Consider the following 18365-nt stretch of genomic DNA (forward strand, 5'->3'; position numbering starts at 1 on the left):
TTGCATGTGCTGTTCCCTCTCCCTGGCAAGTCTCGCTTCCTCAAAGAAGCCCTTCTTTCTCTTCCCTGCACTCCTCTGAGCCTGGCATATCTCCAGATACACCTTCCCATAACACAAAGCACCCTTTCATGGTTAGGGTCTTATGTGGAATTTTGTTCCCATTTGATCAGCATGTCTACCTCCTGCTGCCTTGGCTGAGCTCTGCGGGTGCAGTGATTTTGCTTCCTGTTGTCTACAGTGCCTAGTACTTAGAAGGCCTCAATAAACATTTGGGTGGATGGACTCAGGGTGACACATTATGGCGCTGTGAGGTGCCAGATCAATGTGGTCCCAGACCAAAGCAAACCCCTGGGATCTTCTCACTCTTCTAAGGAAGCCTAATGGTAGAGAAACGGGATTTCTGCCGGCAGCTGGTGGTGTTGGGCCCCAGTGATTGCTCCATGACTGGGAACATCAGGTTGGGGACCCGGTTGTATCTTAGTCCACCACCCTACTTCTCCCCGTCACAGGCAGGGGAGCTCCATCCCCCAGCCTTCCTGAGGTGCTGGCTTCCCTGCCACCATCTAACCCTGGCTCTCTGCCCACAGGGATCTTCATTGCCTTGCTGCTACGGTTTGACATCAGGTAAGCTACTTGGAAACTCTAGCCCTCAAGCTCCACAAGTGAGGGGCCTTCCGTGGGCAGGGTACTCCGGGGGTTCCTTGGGGGCTTTCAGGAACCCAGAGGAGGTGACCTGCGATCAGACCCTCCACCTCTGCAGCAGCCAGTGCAATTCTGACTCTTATCTGCACTTTGAAATTCTGAGTATTCCACGACCCTGTGGCCAAAAAGAAAAAAGGATCACACTCCAAGAGATTTAAACCCAGAAGGTCCTAGTGGTACTCATAGCGCTTTCTCACTGCGTGACCTTGGCAAGTGATCTGACCTTTCTGGGCTAAAGTGTCTCCTTCTTAACTTGGTGGTAAACAAGAGCTTTGACCTCGGCATTACAGAGAAAACCTGGGGGGAGCACTGAGCACAGGGCTGCAGGGAGACCCAGCTGCAGTCCATTCGTCATCACGCATTATCAGCCCCGGCTCAGGTCACTGTGGCCCAGCTACTCTGGCTGCTCCCCGCAATCCCTCACTCCGATTTGTTTTGTTCTGTCCATCGTGCATAGTGAGCACAGGGAGAGGGAAGGGTCTGACTTGAGTCACCCCTTCCAGCAGAAAACGTGGCACTGTTAATGCAGCTGGGCATGCCGCCAGCAGGTGGCGCTCAGCCTTCCCAGTGGAAGGTTTGCTTTATGTGCACTAAACTTCAACGTGGTTTGTGCTCAATCTCCTCTTGCCTGGTAATTGCCAAAGCAGTAACACTTGTAACAAGAAACTGTACCAGTGTCATTGAAGTTGAGTTTGCCTGTGAAACTTGCCCCTGCTCACGTACATCTGGGTTTTTTGTGTAGTGCGACTCAAACCTTACGACCATGGGTGTACAGACAGCCTTTGGGAGGGACCTGGCCAGTCTGCAAGTAGTGGCACGTCTGTGCCAGCCAGCTGCTCTCCTGGCTGTTCAGGGGGGATACATAAAGAACCCCATGAGAGTCTCTGGGCCACTTGCTAGAGACACAGATTCACATTCGGCTGCCAGCACCCTCAAGGGCAGAGTCTCATTCCTAGCCTGGATTTGCAGGACTGGACAGTCTTTCAGAGCTGGTTTCAGAATCTCTACAGCATGCCCAAAGTGGCTTCACCCCAGGCTCCACAGCAGCATAACTCCTAGTGCGTTCACAGCTCCAGGCTCTCCGGCAGCCAGGGCAAGGAGAAAGGGGGCCGCAAGTACTCCTTCAGTCCACAGATGGTGCTGGGCACTGTGCTGAGTGCCGGAGACACACAGAGGTCATGGAGCTGAGGTTGTAAAGGGAAATCCTGGAACGGCAGTGTGATTCAGTCCCGGGGCTGCTCTTTGGATGACTCGCCTCCAGGAAGCCACTGGCACTTTATCCACGTTGTCAGCAGCTATTTAGCATGCACGACAGGTCACTGAACTGTTAAGTCCGCTGCACTAAAAAGGAGTAAGTCAGCTTTGCAGCTGCTGTAGTATCACTCGAAGCATAATTCCCCCATAGCACATTCACCTGAGCGGTTTCTCAACATGTGGATTTCTGGACCTTGTCCCAGACTTATTCAATCAGATTCCCAGGGAATTGGCCCTGGAAGTTTGGGGGTTTTTTTGTTTGTTTTGGGGGGTTTTGCAAGCTTTCTAGGTGATTTCTATCCTGGCTAAAATCTTAAAGCCACTTATGGCACTTGATATTCACAACCACTGAATAGATGGGTTGTGGTTTTCCCATTTTGAAATAAACAGGCCTGAATAAACAGGCCTAAAGAAGGAAAGTGTCTTGTCCAAAGACCTATAGCTGGGACAGTACCAGGATGCACGCCCAGTGCCAACTTCTCAGCCATCCCATATAGCCTCCAGGGTCTTCCCCAGCTCCCCCTCTTAGAAGAGATGGTGCTGCTCCCACACCTGCAACTAACCCTCCTCTTTCTCCCCACATCTTCCTAAAGCTTAAAGAAGAACACCCACACCTACTTCTACACCAGTTTTGCAGCCTACATCTTCGGCCTGGGCCTTACCATCTTCATCATGCACATCTTCAAACATGCCCAGGTGAGTGGCACTGTACTTCATGGATCAGGAATGCTCTGTCAGTAGCAGGGACTCACATATGTAGGGCTTATTTGTCACATGCACAAGCAATCCAGAGGTAGGTGCTCCCCAGCAGAGTGAGAGTGGGCATATCTGACCCCTGGCCTTTTACCTATGGCCATTGCAGAATGTCGCCAGGTGCTCCAAGTAGCACAAGCATGTCAGTGGCAAGGGGAAGGAGCACAGATACAACCGTGCTTGTTCCCTTCATCAGGAAAGCAAATCCTTTCCCAGAACCCTTTTGGCAGATTTTTGCTCACATTTCATGGACCAGATCAGTGTCACATGGCCCCCGCTGCCCAGAGTCTAGGTAAGAGGGGCTGTGGCTTCTGAGCCTCAGTAGTGGGGCAGATGGAACAGTATTGAGATGGGTGTTGGATGTTTCAGCCCAGTGCCCATCTTACCAGGTGAGTGATAAGGTGTCAGGGGCCCTCTCTGATTCCACAAGCAGGCTGACCTCTGCCTCCTCCTCCCACCAAGTTGGGTACTGAGCTACCACAGAGTAAATCATGGTGGAGTGAAGACTAAGAGCTGTCATTGTGGCCTGAAGAGGGTAAGGCCGGGAGGGGACAGCCAGCAGACAAGATTACTCTCTACTAGAAATCAAAGCACTTCCCATATGCCAGGCTCTGCTCAGTTCTTCATGAGAGTCCTCATGAGCAGACGCGGGGACTGGAGGTCAGGTACTACATGGCAAGCATGTAGTAGAGCCAGGATCTAAACATGGGTCATGGATCCCTGGGTGGCTCAGGGGTTTAGCGCCTGCCTTGCGCCCAGGGCATGATCCTGGAGACCCGGGATTGAGTCCCACATCGGGCTCCCTGCATGGAACCTGCTTCTCCCTCTGCCTGTGTCTCTGTCTCTGTCTCTCTCTCTCTGTCTCTTGAATAAATAAATAAAACATTTTAAAAATAAATAAATAAAAATAAATAAACATGGGTCATGTGGCAACCAAGCCTGGCAGTGGGAAAGGCTGGGTGGAATTAAGGCTAAGGGGACTCAGGTGGGAGGAAGTCCAGACTTCTCCATCTGTTCGCAACAGGGCTCTGGGCAGATTGCTGAAGTTACGCTTGATTTCCCTCAGTGTTTTTAAAAAAAAGTGGGGGGGGATAAGTATTAGTAGCCAGCTTGGAGCTTTTTGAGGATGAAATGAGTTAGTAGAAGGAAATAGCTCAGAATTTTGCCTGGCCCAGGTACTAGTACTAGCTGTCATCGTTGTCACTGTTCCCTCCATCCTGCCCTCCCCCTGGTCTCCCCCTTCCCCCACTCCAGGGCACCAGCTACAGAGAAGCCATCTTTGAGTTAATCACAATAGCTGTTGAGCTGTTACTGTGTGCCAGGCACTATGCTAAAGAAACCCTTTTACTGGATGCCTGAGTGGCTCAGCGGTTACAAGTTTGCCTTCAGCTCAGGGCATGATCCGGGAGTCCCCGGGGTCAAGTCCCACATTGGGCTCCCTGCATGGAGTCTGCTTCTCCATCTGCCTATGTCTCTGCCTCTCTCTATGTCTTTCATGAATAAATAAATAAAATCTTAAAAAAAAAAAAACCTTTTACTCATTAACTTATTTAGTCCCTACAGTGTGTCTACAATATTTAGGAAGTAGATAGTATTTTCATTCTATAGAAGCTCAAGGGTCCAGGGTCCTCTAGCTTATAGGTGGAGAAACCAAGAACCAGTGAGGAACCACCTCTCATTCACTTCTCCAAATGGCCTCAGGAGCTATATAAGCCAAGAGTGACACACACTTAACAAGGAGGTCACTGAGAATGATTAGACCTGGCTTGGGGGACTAGCTTAGAGGCCTCTGGGAAGTCTCTGCTTCCACCCCATTAGGTTCCAATCTGAGAGCCATTCTCCCAGAGGCCACCAGGTGGCAGCCTTGCTTCTGCCTAGGCTAGACTCTGAGGATCCCATTGGGAGCTCCCACACTGGCTGGAGAGCTGATCCTCCGAGTAGTGACACTGTAACCTAGAGAGAAAAGGAAACTTCCTGGGTCACAAAGTAAATCAAACTGGGCCCTAGCTGGAGCCCTGGACTCCTGACCCCTGGCCCCAGGCCTGTGCCACTCCCCAACAGCAACCCAACAACCGTTTTCCCATCATCCACGTGGGCATCTCCCTGGAAATCTTGGAAAGAGGATCCAGGACATAAGGGGAACCTGTTTCTTGAGGACTCTCTCCTTTTCCAAGACACAGGCAGTCCCAGTGCCTGCAATTCCCTAGGAGGGAGTCACCATTGCTTATGTGGTTTTCAGCCCGTGTAGCTTCTATCAAAAACCCACTCCAGGGGCGCCTGAGTGGCTCAGTTCAGCGTCCTACCTTTGGTTTCGTCTCAGGTCATGATCTCAGGGTCATGAGATTAAGCCTTGCGTCAAGCTCCACACTCAATGTGGAGTCTGCTTAAGACTGTCTCTTGCACTCCCATGCACGCTCTCACTCTCTCTCTCAAATATTTAAAAAAAAAAAAAAAAAAATTCCAAGCCAGGGGTCTGGCAGCCTCCTAGAAAGACCATTCAAGATGATCAGGTATCCTCATAATACAGAGAAAGGGAAGCAGTTTAGCTGGGATCACACAGCGGAGCTAAGGCTGGATAGAAAGCCAGGAGCCCTGATGTCCAGCTTGCTATCCCAAGCTATACATCCCAGCCTCTCCTCAGCACTGACTTTGGAGAGGTTCCCTGGTGCCTTGGAAAGAAAAGCATAGGCTTGTATTCCTCTAATAATAGCAAACTCGCCACTTCCCACAGCAGCCCATCAGTGGCTCCTGGCTCTCAAGTGAGGCAGGCCTTGGGGGAGCTAAACTTGTACCACCCTCCCACCCCACCCCCCAACCTCTGGGAAGCCCTCTACTTTGCCTGGCCCGGCCTTGGTAAAGACTTAGAGATGGAGGTGCCATCCTGGCCAACCACATGAGGAGGGCAGTTCCTTGCATCTTCTGATCCTCAGTCTCTTTGTCTGTAAAGTGAGTACAAAAGGCCTTCTGAGAAATTAAATTCTAATAGTTTATATTTGTTTAATTTTCTATTTCATCAATTTCTGCTTTTGTCTTTGTTATTTTCTTTCTACTTTTTGGTGTTTTGTTCTTTTTCTGGCTTCTTGACTTGACAGCTAAGATTATTTTAAGTCTTGTTTTCTAATAAATGTACCTAGAGTTAATGTTACAAATTTTCCTCTGAGTACTGCTTTGACTGCCTCTCATGTTATGGTGTAGACTTTTGTCATTGTCATTTCTGTCAACTTCCAAAAGGCCTAAAGCCTAATTTACCCAAAGCCTAACTCAGCAAATGAGTTACTCTGACAAGAATAGGAGAAGCTCAGCCACTTGCACACCTCCTATGACCTTGGGCAAGTCCTTTCTCCCTATCTAAGTGTCAGTAGCATCATCTGTAGAACTCAGATTATGTCATTAGCTTCAAGGATAGTACATATGAAGTGATGTGGTTCACAGGCCACATGGTTTGAAAGTCAGGCTTAGCAAGCTGTGGAGCCCTGTTCTCTGACCACGCTTGCCATAGGAGTGAGGTCTCCTCACCCTAGTCACCTCCAAGACACCTTCTTCACTTTGTGAGCACCCATGAAGAAGCCAAGAAGACATGTGCTTTGTATTTACTGGGCCCTCTTCTGAGTGCCAGGAATAGAGCAGTGACAAGGACAACCGTGGACGCTGCCCTCCTGAAGTTGACAGCCTGGCAGTGAAACCAAAGTCTAATAATACAATGATGGTCTGCTGCAGAGAGTGGCAGGGGGCCCTGAGAATAGGTGATAGGAGGGCCTGGCTCCCTGCCGCTGGAGGCTTCCCCACAGAGGTAACCACCAAACAGAGGTCCAGAGGAGGAGGAGTCTAGGCAGAAGTGTAAAGAGCATCACAGGCAGCAGAAACTGCCCATGCAGAGGTCCTGTGGCTAGAGGTGATGGAGAGGACCAAAGCAAGGCCCCTGTGGCCAGAGTGGGGCAGTCAGGTCATGTTGAAGAAGAAAGCGGGGTCATATCTTCTGAGGCCTTCGGGCGACCAGGGAGCATTGGGGGTCATGGAGGGTTGAGCGGTAATGTCCAACTTTCAGATGCTCTGGGGAAAAGAACAGCTTTAGAATCTAATGTGCCTGAGCCACAGTCCCCAGTTTACCATTTAGATATCCGAGGCCTGCACTGTGCCCTGTCCTCCCAGAGCATGAGCCTTCCTCGTGTAGACAAGGAGGAGGGTTATAGGGGATGTAGAGATGGACTGAAAAGCTCCTCGGGAGGCTGAGCTCAGGGTGTATGCAGTTTGTGCTCCATCCAGACCAAGCTTCACCAGGAGTCCACGCATAGGCTCTGGAGCCAGACCACCTGGGTCGTATTTTTGGAACAGCATTGAACAGTGTCTCCTGGAGCATTTTTTTTTTTTTTTTTTAAGATTTTATTTACTCGTGAGAGACAGAGAGAGGCAGAGACATAGAGGGAGAAGCAGGCTCCATGCAGGGAACCCGATGTGGGACTTGATCCCAGGATCATGCCCTGGGTCCAAGGCAGTCGCTAAACTGCTGAGCCACCCAGGGCTCCCCTCCTGGAGCATTTAAAGATGCAAACCTTGGGGCAGCCCTGGTGGCGCAGTGGTTTAGCGCCGCCTGCAGCCCGGGGTGTGATCCTGGAGACCCGGGATCGAGTCCCACATCGGGCTTCCTGCATGGAGCCTGCTTCTCCCTCTGCCTGTGTCTCTGCCTCTCTCTCGCTCTCTCTGAATGAATAAATAAATAAATCTTTAAAAAAAATAAAATAAAAATAAAGATGCAAACCTCCACCCCCAGACTAGGGAAGCAGAGTCTCTGGAAATAGGACTGACCCAGGAGGCTGCTTGTTTGAACCCGATGTCCCAGGTGATTAGGATACTGCCAGCCAGACTCCTGGGTACCCTTAAAGCCCTGTATGCTTGATTTCCTTTGGGTTCCTTGCATTCCCTCCCAGAGAGGAGCAGCCCTGCTCTGGGAGTCAGGAGCCCTGGGTTTAGGCCCAGCCACTGACTTCCTCTGGGCCCCTAGACCATCACTGTCCCAGTCATGCCCTGGAGAGGGTTGGGGTGATGGGAATGGCCCTGAGCAGGTGTAGTGACCAGCAGTTCACCACCAGCTCTGTTCTCTCACAGCCTGCCCTTCTATACCTGGTCCCTGCCTGCATCGGCTTTCCTGTTCTGGTGGCACTGGCCAAGGGAGAAGTGACAGAGATGTTCAGGTAAGACGGGACGGGGGCAGATATCCGCATGGCACAGGTGCACCCGCAGGCAACCAGTGGAGCCTGCCTGGGCTGCTTGTACACGTCTCCAGGGGAACATCGTTCCCGCCACCAGCCCCACCTCTCATCCTTTGTGCCAGCACGTGGGTGCCTGGCCTGTAGCACCAGCGGGAACCTGTCTGCGGGGCCAGGAGCCAGGGGAGGGCAGCCCCCACATCCAGATGCCTGCTGAGTCTTCAGAAGGGACTGGCTAGTATAATTCTCTCCTGCCCCAGGCTGCCCCACTGTCAGGAGCCCTGGGTTCCCAGCCTGATTTTGCCACCATGTGACTTCAGGCAAATCTTTCTCTTTCCCAGTCAGCTTTCCCATGTGAGTAATAGGGAGGATCCTAGTGGGGTGGGAGGTGCCCCAGATTGGAAATTAAGTGTCGGTCCCTGTTGAGCTGCCTCAGTGGCTCTCACCCCCTAGTTCTGTCTTAGTAAGTGTCTCACTTGCACTCATACCCCTTCCCATGGCCATATGCACACCTGCCACACCTTGTGCACAGCTCCACCCATACCCTGAGGCCTGCGTGACTCTGACAGGTGTCTGCTCCCCAGCACCACTGACTCTGCCTGCCAGAGACCCAGAAATAGCTGCCAGCTGCTATTGAAGCTGCCCACTCGGGGGCCTTCCACCCAGCTCCACCTGCCTGGCCTCCAGGTTGTCCCTCGAGTGCCTGCCAGGGCCATCTGTGCACCTGGCTGCCTGCAGGGGAACCTGTGACTCACCCCTCCCCCGTACCTGCCTCTGCCCTCCCTGTCTTGCCTAGAAGCCCCAGGCTCCCAAGCTGCCTGCCCATATATCCCAGGCTGGCAAAGCCCTGTGGACTCTGAGGCCAGGCTGGGGGATGAAGTTGGGGGCACATCTGGGGGCAGGGATGGGATCTGATCTCTGAGCTCAGCATCTACCCTCACCCTCAGGCTCATCTATCCTCAGCCACCTCCGTCTTGAGTAACCATCCCAGTCCTGCTATGTCCACATCGGGTCAAGCTCTGCACATCCAGAGCCAGGGCACCTACTTGGTGCTTGCTTTCCCTAAATGTCCCACCGCTCAGGCTCTCTGCACCCCTTTCTGCCCCTGCCCCCAGGAAGTTCTCAGATTGAGATGAAAAAGCAGGTTGGTCTCTCTCTTTCTCCATCTCTCTCCCTAATTCTCCACCTTCCCTTCTGTTTTACTTTTCCCTTGAGAGGTGCTCTCCTTTTCTTTATCCACTTGGCTCACACACTCACATGGCTGAAAATTTTGTAGCCGGGAAAGGGAAAACTGCCTCACACCCCAGCCATCCCAGAGCTCTATCACACATTCAGAGACAGCTTTGCTCCTAACAGTAAATGTGCACGTGTAAGTTCCTGCACAGATGGTGGCACTCTCAGAATATCCTGCATCTGGATTTGTCACACAACAGTAGGTCTTAGAAATGTTTCTGCAGCAGCACCTGTACATCTAGAACGTCCATGTTCCTTTGCACAGCTGCATAGTGTCCCTTTGTATAGATACTTTTTTTTTTTTTTTTTTTTTTTTAGATTTTATTTATTTATTCATAGAGACAGAGAAGCAGAGACACAGGCAGAGGGAGAAGCAGGCATCATACAGAGAGCCTGACATGGGACTCGATCCAGGGTCCCCAGGATCACACCCTGGGCTGCAGGCGGCGCTAAACCGCTGCGCCACTGGGGCTGCCCTGCATAGATACATCTTTTTTATTCACCTAGTAAGTCCCGCTTCCTTCCACTGAGTCTGAAAATGTAGAAGATAAAAATAAGACACAGTTCTGCTCCCTGCTCCTCACAAGAGAAATTTCTGTGTCCCTTATCACCCCCCCCCCCCCCCCGGTCTTTTCCTCTCCATCTTTTTTCTGTCTCTCTGTCTCTCACACAGCTACGAGTCCTCAGCGGAAATCCTGCCTCACACCCCGAGGCTCACCCACTTCCCCACAGTCTCGGGCTCCCCAGCCAGCCTGGCCGACTCCATGCAGCAGAAGCTAGCTGGCCCTCGCCGCCGGCGCCCGCAGAATCCCAGCGCCATGTAATGCCCGGCGGGTGCCTACCTGCCCGCTTCCCCCCACTGCCCCGGGGCCCAAGGTAGGGCAGACACCCCAGCTCCAGTGTACCGGGCAGGGAGCATTGTCAGGGGTAGGCAGCAGGTGGTACCTCCTGCACAACCACCCAGAGGTCACTGCACCCAGCCTCAGGGCCGGGAGCAGGGCTCTAGAACCTCTTGTCCTCACCAGTGGTTTGGGATTCGTTTGAGAGAGGAGATCGCAACAGCCCTTGTCATCCAGGATTAGATAATCTTACTGCTGGCCTATGTATAAGACCCTGGGCAGACCACTTTCCTCTTCCGAAGCCCCTCTCTCTTTCATTCCTGCCTCATGAGGTTCTGGGGAAAGATCTGGGTACTGTCCTTGGCGTGAATGCAGTTGCTCAATAAATGGGGCCCACAGGAAGAGCTAAGCCAGGGTGGCGACCTTCAAGAGTGGCACCTTGCCACTTGCCAGTATGGCAAACCCCTGTCTGCCTGTACCCCTGGGGCTGAGTTGTTTGACTCCTACCGTGCACCCTGGAAAGCGGCCCATCTCCCATAGCTTCGTCCTGGCTGCCCCATTTTTTCCCACTCTCTCCAAGTGGAAGGTACAAGAAGCTTAAGGTTAGCCCACCCAACCTCTCCTCCATCTGCCACTGCCTTTTGCCACCTCTTGGCACCACCAGGCACAAAGAAAGGAGAGCCACCTGTCTGAGAAGGGCATACAGTGGGGCCAGGGCCAAGTCCTGGAAGGTGCTGGGCCATGAATGCCAGACTGGTGTTCTTCATGTGCCTGGGGACTTTCCTGGGATGGTGGGGAGGCGGGGCCTGGAAGTTCTGCTCTCCCCTCCTCTAAAGGTGGTGTTCTTATTGTTTTGTTTTTTGGTCAGTTATGAGGAGTCAAATCCTAAGGATGCAGCAGCAGTGACAGAGGGATCCAAAGAGGGAACAGAGGCCTCGGCATCGAAGGGGCTGGAGAAGAAGGAGAAGTGAAACGGCTGGGGCCTGACCCACTGAGGGCCGGGCCAGGCAGGCGGGGGCAGGCTGGCACAGGCCTGCAAGGGCAGAGGGCATGGGAGGCTAAGGGCGCTGGAGGCTGGGCAGCCCCAGGAGAGGGGCAGGGGCAACAGGATCCCTCCAGCGGGGCCCCCCATGGCCTGGTTCCTTCATCCCCCTTCTCTGGCCTTCCTCTACCCCTTCCCGTCCCCTGCAGGCAAAGGAAGCCCTACCTCCCCCACCCTCCTAGATGCCAGGCAGGAAAAGTGGGTTTGATTTTTAGATTTTTGTATTGTGGACTGACTTTGCCTTACATTAAAAATTCATCCCAGGGGCACCTGGGTGGCTCAGTCGGTTAAGTGTCCGACTCTTGATCTCAGGGTTGTGAGTTCAAGCCCCAAGGTTGAGGCTTAAACTCCTTGCCCAGTGCAGAGCCCACTTAAAAAAATAGTGTCATCCCATTGCCCAGGCAGGCCACTGTACCCTTGGAGGGATTCTCTGTACCCAACATCTTGCATTGCCTTCACCATCTCTCACCCTCCCACCCAGAAGCTTCCCTGGAGGCCCCTTCTTGGGGACTGTGAACTCACGACCTCTGGGAGAGGCCCTGACCTCTGAGTCCTTCCATCTCCCTGGATGCCCACCCGGTGCCTGACTAGCTCAGCACTCCAGGGATGCCCTCTAGCCAGCAGAGGGGGCCCATGAGCGCTCCTTCATCCCTACCCCCACACTCCCATTCCCACTCCCACCCCGTCCCATTCAGTTTTCTTCACCACATTCCTCCCAACACTTGGGGGCACTGAAACTGTTGGACAGGTGCCCAGATGTATCACCCACCTACCCCAGAGATGACAAGGAGAATACCAAAAAGTTGACCTGACTCACAAGGGGGACCAATGACTGCAAACCTAGAGAAATGGGCAGGACCTCATGGATCCCAGGGAAGAGTTTAAGTTTTATTCCCTGGCTGGCAGGAGCCAGGTTCGCTGGTGCTCCTATCTGTATGGCTTCAGCTGGAGAGCTCTTGGACTCTGGGGTCTCCCTGGAGATCAAGGCCACATATTCCTATTCTCATTCCCAGGGTTCTTCCCAAAATGACTGTGCAAGGCCAGAAGACTGATGCTAGAAGCCACCTCCTCCCCGACATTGATGCCAGTCACAGCACAAGGGCCAGGGCCTCTGAGAAGCTGGGTTAGGAAGGGCTGGGACCCAGTGCAAGTTGGCTGAAGACAGCAAGCAGCCCAGGTCTGCAGGAGAATCCCCAGTGGATAAGGGGCATAGCCCTTACTCACCCGCCTGGAGTCAGGTCACTGGGTGGAGAAACAGGAGAGGGTCACCACCTGTTTCTGAGTCTGAGACTCAAGCCTCCAACTCCCAGCCCAGGGCTCTCTCCTGCCCAAGCCTCAGGTTCAAAGGCTGAAAATAATAGTGGTTTTCAGACAGTTTGAAAGTGGCCAAAAGATAGGTATGAGCAGAGAATGAGAAGTATCCATATAATAATCTCACTAGGTAGTAAATTGTTGCCAAGCACCTCAATACAGGATTTCACCTCATTTCAGTCTTAGGCTCCAGGTGCTAGTATTAGTCCCACTGTGCAAATGAGACAGTTGAGGCAAGTTGCCCACAGATATGGATTTGACCTCAAGCAGTCCACCTTGAATTCCCAAGTTCCTAAGGACTGTGCAACTCCCTTCTAGACCCCTGGGCTCAAGTCACCCTTTGAGACAGTCACCCACCCTCTCTGGGCCTAAAGAGAAGGAAAGGAAGGGTAGGACATCTGAAAGGTTTCTCCCAACCAGGGGGTCCCTTTCAGAGGCTTCTCAGATCTCTGCTGACTCCTGCCGCCTCCAGAGGGGAGGCCGTGTGGTCCTGTAACAAGGCCTCTCTGAGGGCAGCAGATGGGGCAGGCAGCCCAGGCATACAGCATGGTTGGCTCTGCGGCCCAAGGCCCACAAAGGCCTCATTGAGTCACCGCCGGCCCCCGGCGGAGGCTGAGGTGGCAGTGGCGCCGGGCGCCTGCCACCTAATGACCGTCCTGGCCCGGCCAGATGTTCCACAGACCTCGGCAGCGGCCATCCAGGGCCCGCCCGGCCAGCCGGCACCGCAGAGGCCACTCTAATTCCAATTAACCAGCTTCAGCTGAGCAAACAGCGGGCAGCGGTGGCCCAGCCCGGGCGGTAGGCCCGGCCCGCAGAGCCTCCGAGTCTAGACTCCAGATGTGAACCGCCACCGCCAGAGTCCCATGGAAAAATGGCACCAGGCCGGGCACGGATTGGGCCTGCACGCTGGAGAGGTGGGGGGAAGGGGGGCTGGGCAGGGCTCTGCGTGGGCCTAGTGCCAGCCTCACCCCGGGGTGGAGTGGATTCTTAGGAAACTGCTCCAAAACCCCCAAGTTCTGCCTCTGATTTGTTAGGTGTTCCTCTCTGGCCTCAATCTCCCCTGACTAAAGGAGGTGGAAGGGGGCTCCAAGGGGGAAGACCAGCCCTGCCCAGAGCTCTAATATTTCATTTGTATCTAACATGTTTCTAGCAATATATTATGTATCTTAGAAATATTTAGTCGTTTTAACAACCCTGTAAGGTAATACCATCGTTTTTGCAGATAAAGGAAACTGCAGCAGAGAATTCAGGGCCGGGGCGGGGGAGGGGATTTGAACCCGGGATACCTGGCTTCGAAGACCATGATGTTCTCCACAGGTGCTGCTTGACATAAAACAGGCTACTGGGTTCCAGGCCCCCGTTCGTGGGAGCAGCGCTGGAGAAGAGGGTCAGCGCCTGGCCGGCAGGGCTGGCTTGCCACGCTGTGACCGGAGGGGCCTGCCCACTGTCCTGAGTGAAATGACTGAGACCCTCCCAGGGCGGCTCCAACTTCTGAAGCCTCAAGATACCCTTTCAGGCCTCAGCACCAGGAAGGATTGGGCTCCGGTCAAGTTGCTGGGCACAGCAGGGAGCACAGGCCAGCGCCCTCTCACGGCTGAAACAGCGAGGGGGGGACACACGTGAACCGGCTGAATAAGTGAATAGGTCAACACTGGGGTCAGGAGGGTGCCTCCCTCCATAGTCCTGTCTGGGGGCCCTGAGAGGCATGGCGAAAGCTTGCGAGACCCAGGGCGAGCCCTGCCCGGGTCCCACGAGGAGTACGCGGGGGCCGCTCCGACGCATCAGGCTTTCCCACCACCGGGATTCCCTCCGCGATTCCAGGCCGGGTCTTGGGAGGTGGAGGCTGCATCCTGCCCGGGTGCGTCAGGAAGGGCCGAGCGGGAAGGAAGGCCCCACCCCCACCCCCACCCCCGCCGCGGCCACACCTGGGCTCTCCGGGCGGGCGGGGGGCGCGGGCCGGCGCCTGGCTCCAGCGAGTCTGGGCCGCCTCCCCGCGCCGCCCCGTGGGGGCCGCCAGATGGGCCGCCCGCCCGCCCAGCGACGCAGGCAGGAAACGGCCGCTGGGGCTGCCAGGGCCGCGGCCGCGAGCGCAGGGGGCGGGGCCGGGCTGGGACCGCCCCCCGCCCGGCCACCCCCAGCTGGGGTCCCGGGGGCGAGGCCCTCCCCTGCTCCCTGCCCGTTTCCCACCAGTGAAAGGCGTCTGCTTATCCTAGCTCATTTCTTCTAAGATTTTATTCATGAGAGAGAGGCAGAGACACAGGCGGAGGGAGAGGCAGGCTCCACGCGGGGAGCCCGACGTGGGACTCGATCCGGGTCTCCGGGATCACGCCCCGGGCTGAAGGCGACGCTAAGCCGCTGAGCCTCCCGGGCTGCCCTCGTTTCTTAAAGACATTTATTTTAGAGAGAGTGAGCAGCGGGAGACTAGGGGACTCCCAGTGAGCAGGGAGCCATATGGGGCTCCATCCCAGGACCCTGGGATCCCGACCTGAGCCGCAACCACGTCCGAGCTTGAGGAACTGAGCCACCCACGGTCCCTCCTCCCTCTCTTCTTTCCACCCTGTGACTCCGGGGCAGTTTCTTGCCCTTCTGTTCCTTGGTTTCCTTACTGGGAAAGTGGGGTGTCAGCTCCGGGCCATCTCCCCTGGAATACCAACTCTGGGAGGGCTGAGCCGTCCTGCCCGCAGTTGTAACCCCAGAAGATGACCGTACTCGGTATTTGTCGAATGTCCCAAGTCTGGGACAATCCTAGGGGCCTGCAGGCGCTTCGTACATGGACGCACGTTATCTTGGGTCTACTGCTCACCAGAGGGATGGCTTCCAGCAAGTGTCTTCTGGTTGCCCGTCCACCTCGGTGGCTGTGAGGATTAAGTGAAATAATCATGGGAAGCACATACAGCCGGTCCTCAACAGATGATAATTACAGAAGCATCTACCAGATATGTAAAAAGAGATATTATTTGGATGAATTTGAGGGCAAGAAAGATAAAAAGGAATCCGCTTGGGAGAAAATTTCTGTTGTATATGTATTCTTTTGTGTATTTTGTACATTTAAAACTTTGAGCCAGGTGAACATAGTTTTCAAAAACAAATACAATACCATCGAAACCATACAGAAACAACTGAGAATAAAAAGAAATCTAGCCCTAGCAGAAAGAAATACTGACTATTGTCTCCATGCCTCCAAGGGAGGCATCTAAAACTCAGTCTGAAACAGCCCGGGGTCACAAAGAGCTAGGAAATGGCAAAGATGCGATTTGAATGCCAATTTGTTGGACTCCAAATTAAATACACAGAGGAGGGATCACTGCTTCCAGGAGGGACCCCAGGGTGAGAAAGAGTGAGAGAAGAAGAAAGGCGAGCAAGTCCCATAGGTCAGGCCAAGGAGTGTAGGCTTTATCTTGGAGCCAGTGAGGAGCCAAGGAAGGATTTGAGGCAGGGTGACCTAGTTCTTTCCAAACATTAGAAATGGAGGTCAGGAAGCCAGGAGTGGGGATACAGGCCCCAGATGTTGCTGTTCTGAGTGATAAAAGGGCAAGAGCCATGGATATGAAGAGACACAAGAGCCTGGGGACTCAGAGCTGGCCAGAGATGGACCCAGGGCCATCTAGGTGTCCATCTGCAACATGGCAGGCCCACAAGCCGAGGTATCCCAACTCTCCTTCCTGATGTCCTTTTCCCTGGAGATTATTCAGCGCACACCACTCTCCCCCTTAAAAATGTCCTAAGACCCCTGACATAGCCCTGGGCCTGGTGAGATGCCAGAAAAAAGCCTAGATTTCCAGAGGCCGTGAGCTGCAGAGACCCAGGACCAGAGGGCTGGGCAGGGATGGAAAGCTGAGATGGTGTCAGCACCTCTCACCAAGAGGCTCTGGGCAAAGGCCTGGCTGCTGTTTACATGTGCTCATGCATGTACCTGACGCTGCACTTTGGGTGTGCACAAGATGCACATGTGAGCAGACTTTTTTTTTTTTTAAGATCTTATTTATTTATTCATGAGAGACACAGAGAGAGAGAGGCAGAGACACAGGCAGAGGGAGAAGAATCCGCAGGGAGCCCGATGCGGGACTTGATCCTGGGATGGCAGGATCACGACCCTGAACCGAAGGCAGATGTTCAACCGCTGAGCCACCCCAGCGTCCCCAAGCAGACCTTTATATATGTGAACTGGTACATGCGGTCAGCCTGGGGGACTCAGGCACACCCTTCCCTGCAGGCACCCGGGACGTGTCCAGTCCACACCGGGCAAGGTAAACAGAAACCCTCACTAGAAGAGCAGCTACCTTTATTGAGCACTTTCTGTGTGCCAAGCACCACTCCAAGTGTTTATGTGCATTACATCCTTAAAGCTCATGTCACCTTCCGCGTGGCAAGTGCCATTATACAGATGAGGAAATAAAGGACCAGAGAAGGAACTTGCTCACACAGCAATCAAGAGCCTGCCCAAGCTCTGGACTCACATGTAGCCACCACCCTCTTGTCATTTTTTTGTCATTAAATAATCATTCACAAAAACCTTTTCTTATCCAGATGCTGCATTCATGCCTTGGAAAAAATAAGAATCTGTAAAAAGAAAAAAAAGGGCGGAGGGGATAAAGCAGCATATTCCTGCCACCCAGAGATTATTGCTGTTGACACTTTAACATAGATTTCAGATTTTTTTAAAATGCTTATTTCTTTTTTGTAACGCAAATTATATCTACTGCGCATCTATTCTGACATCGGTTTTGTTTGCACAGTTAACCACCTTCCCCTTCCCAGTTCGGTCAGTGGTCCTCCCATCTAATACCCTGACTGCAGCCAACCTTTTTGTCATTTAAAGGCAGACCGGGTGAGACAAACAGGCTATCTGCATGTGAAGGCAGACCCCTGCGCGGCGGATGAGGCCTGCTGGGCTCTGGGCTCTGTGGCGAGCCCTTCCTCCCCTCTGCGCCCTGCCCTCCCCAGAGCTGCTGAGTGGAATGAGTGCCCGGCCCTGTGCCCGCCTGGGAGCGGCCCTGCAGGGAGGCGGGAGGGGGATCCGGAGAAGGAGCTCCTGGGCTCTGCATTCAAGGCCTCCACGTGCCTGTGCCTGGCAGGCAGGTGCCCACCCTTGCTGCTAAGAACTGGATGCTCACCACTTCTCCCGCAACCCCACGGTCCAGCAGGGGCCCTGGAGCAGTGGAGGGGAGGTGGAGGCACACCAGACACTCGAGTCCCAGATGGTGGGGGAAGTAAAGAAAACCCAAGGGCCGGGATCCCTGGGTGGCGCAGCGGTTTGGCGCCTGCCTTTGGCCCAGGGCGCGATCCTGGAGACCCGGGATCGAATCCCACATCGGGCTCCCGGTGCATGGAGCCTGCTTCTCCCTCTGCCTGTCTCTCTTTCTCTCCCTCTCTCTGTGACTATCATAAATAAAAAAAAAAAAAAAAAAAAAAAAAAAGAAAACCCAAGGGCCAAGGCCGGGAAGCCAGCTGCCAATGTGCGGAATTTGGGGAGGGGCCGAGCCCCTGTCTGCTTGACTCTGGTCCTTTCTGCTGGAGTGTTTCTCTTGGTTTCTCTGGAGTGTGTGTGTGTGTGTGTGTGTGTGTGTGTGCGCGCGCATGTGCATGCAGGAGGGACATAGAATGTGTTCTTGTGAGAATCCCTGTGTGCCTGGGTTTGTGCAAATGTGCAGAGAGTGTGGGAGTGCTGATGTCTTACGTGAGATAGTGTTTGTGGATGTGTGGCTACCTGGTTGTGCGGACATGGACGTGTGTGCTTAAGAGTGTGTGTCTGTGGGCAGCCCCCTGGTGGCTCAGCAGTTTAGCGCCACCTTTGGCCCAGGGCCCAGGGCGTAATCCTGGAGACCCCGATCCAGTCCCTCATCGGGCTCCCTGCATGGAGCCTGCTTCTCCCTCTGCCTGTGTCTCTGCCTCTCTCTCTCTCTCTCTCTCTCTCTCTCTCTCTCTCTCTCTCTGTGTGTGTCTCTAATAAATAAACAAAATCTTTAAAAAAAAAAAGTGTGTGTGAGGATATTAGTGAGCAAATGACTGCATTGGTGTGCGTGTGAG

At 53.7% G+C, this 18365-nt stretch overlaps 1 protein-coding gene and 1 long non-coding RNA gene across 10 annotated transcripts in view; one reads left to right on the forward strand and one right to left on the reverse strand.

The window, feature by feature from the left end:
* The window catches only part of HM13 (histocompatibility minor 13), a 40961-nt gene extending 29652 nt beyond the window's left edge, over positions 1 to 11309 (forward strand). For 4 of the 9 annotated variants that reach the window (XM_072800462.1, XM_072800463.1, XM_072800464.1 and 1 more), the window contains 5 exons: positions 588 to 624; positions 2550 to 2652; positions 7813 to 7898; positions 9820 to 9966; positions 10854 to 11309. In XM_072800462.1, the coding sequence (XP_072656563.1) occupies positions 588 to 624; positions 2550 to 2652; positions 7813 to 7898; positions 9820 to 9966; positions 10854 to 10956 (476 nt within the window). In that variant the 3' untranslated portion in view covers positions 10957 to 11309. Of the gene's footprint in view, positions 1 to 587; positions 625 to 2549; positions 2653 to 7812; positions 7899 to 9819; positions 10023 to 10853 lie in introns of all 9 variants that reach the window. The other 5 variants (XR_012018465.1, XR_012018466.1, XR_012018467.1 and 2 more) reach the window with 2 other exon arrangements.
* LOC140618274 (uncharacterized) lies at positions 5687 to 13802 on the reverse strand. The gene is made up of 3 exons (XR_012018468.1): positions 13625 to 13802; positions 12252 to 12375; positions 5687 to 6757 (listed from the first exon to the last, which is right to left on the reverse strand). It is a non-coding gene; the product is annotated as an uncharacterized lncRNA (long non-coding RNA).
* Positions 13803 to 18365: the final 4563 nt, after the last annotated feature.

Source organism: Canis lupus, chromosome 26 (assembly GCF_048164855.1).
Source record: "Canis lupus baileyi chromosome 26, mCanLup2.hap1, whole genome shotgun sequence".
NCBI classification, from domain to species: domain Eukaryota; kingdom Metazoa; phylum Chordata; class Mammalia; order Carnivora; family Canidae; genus Canis; species Canis lupus.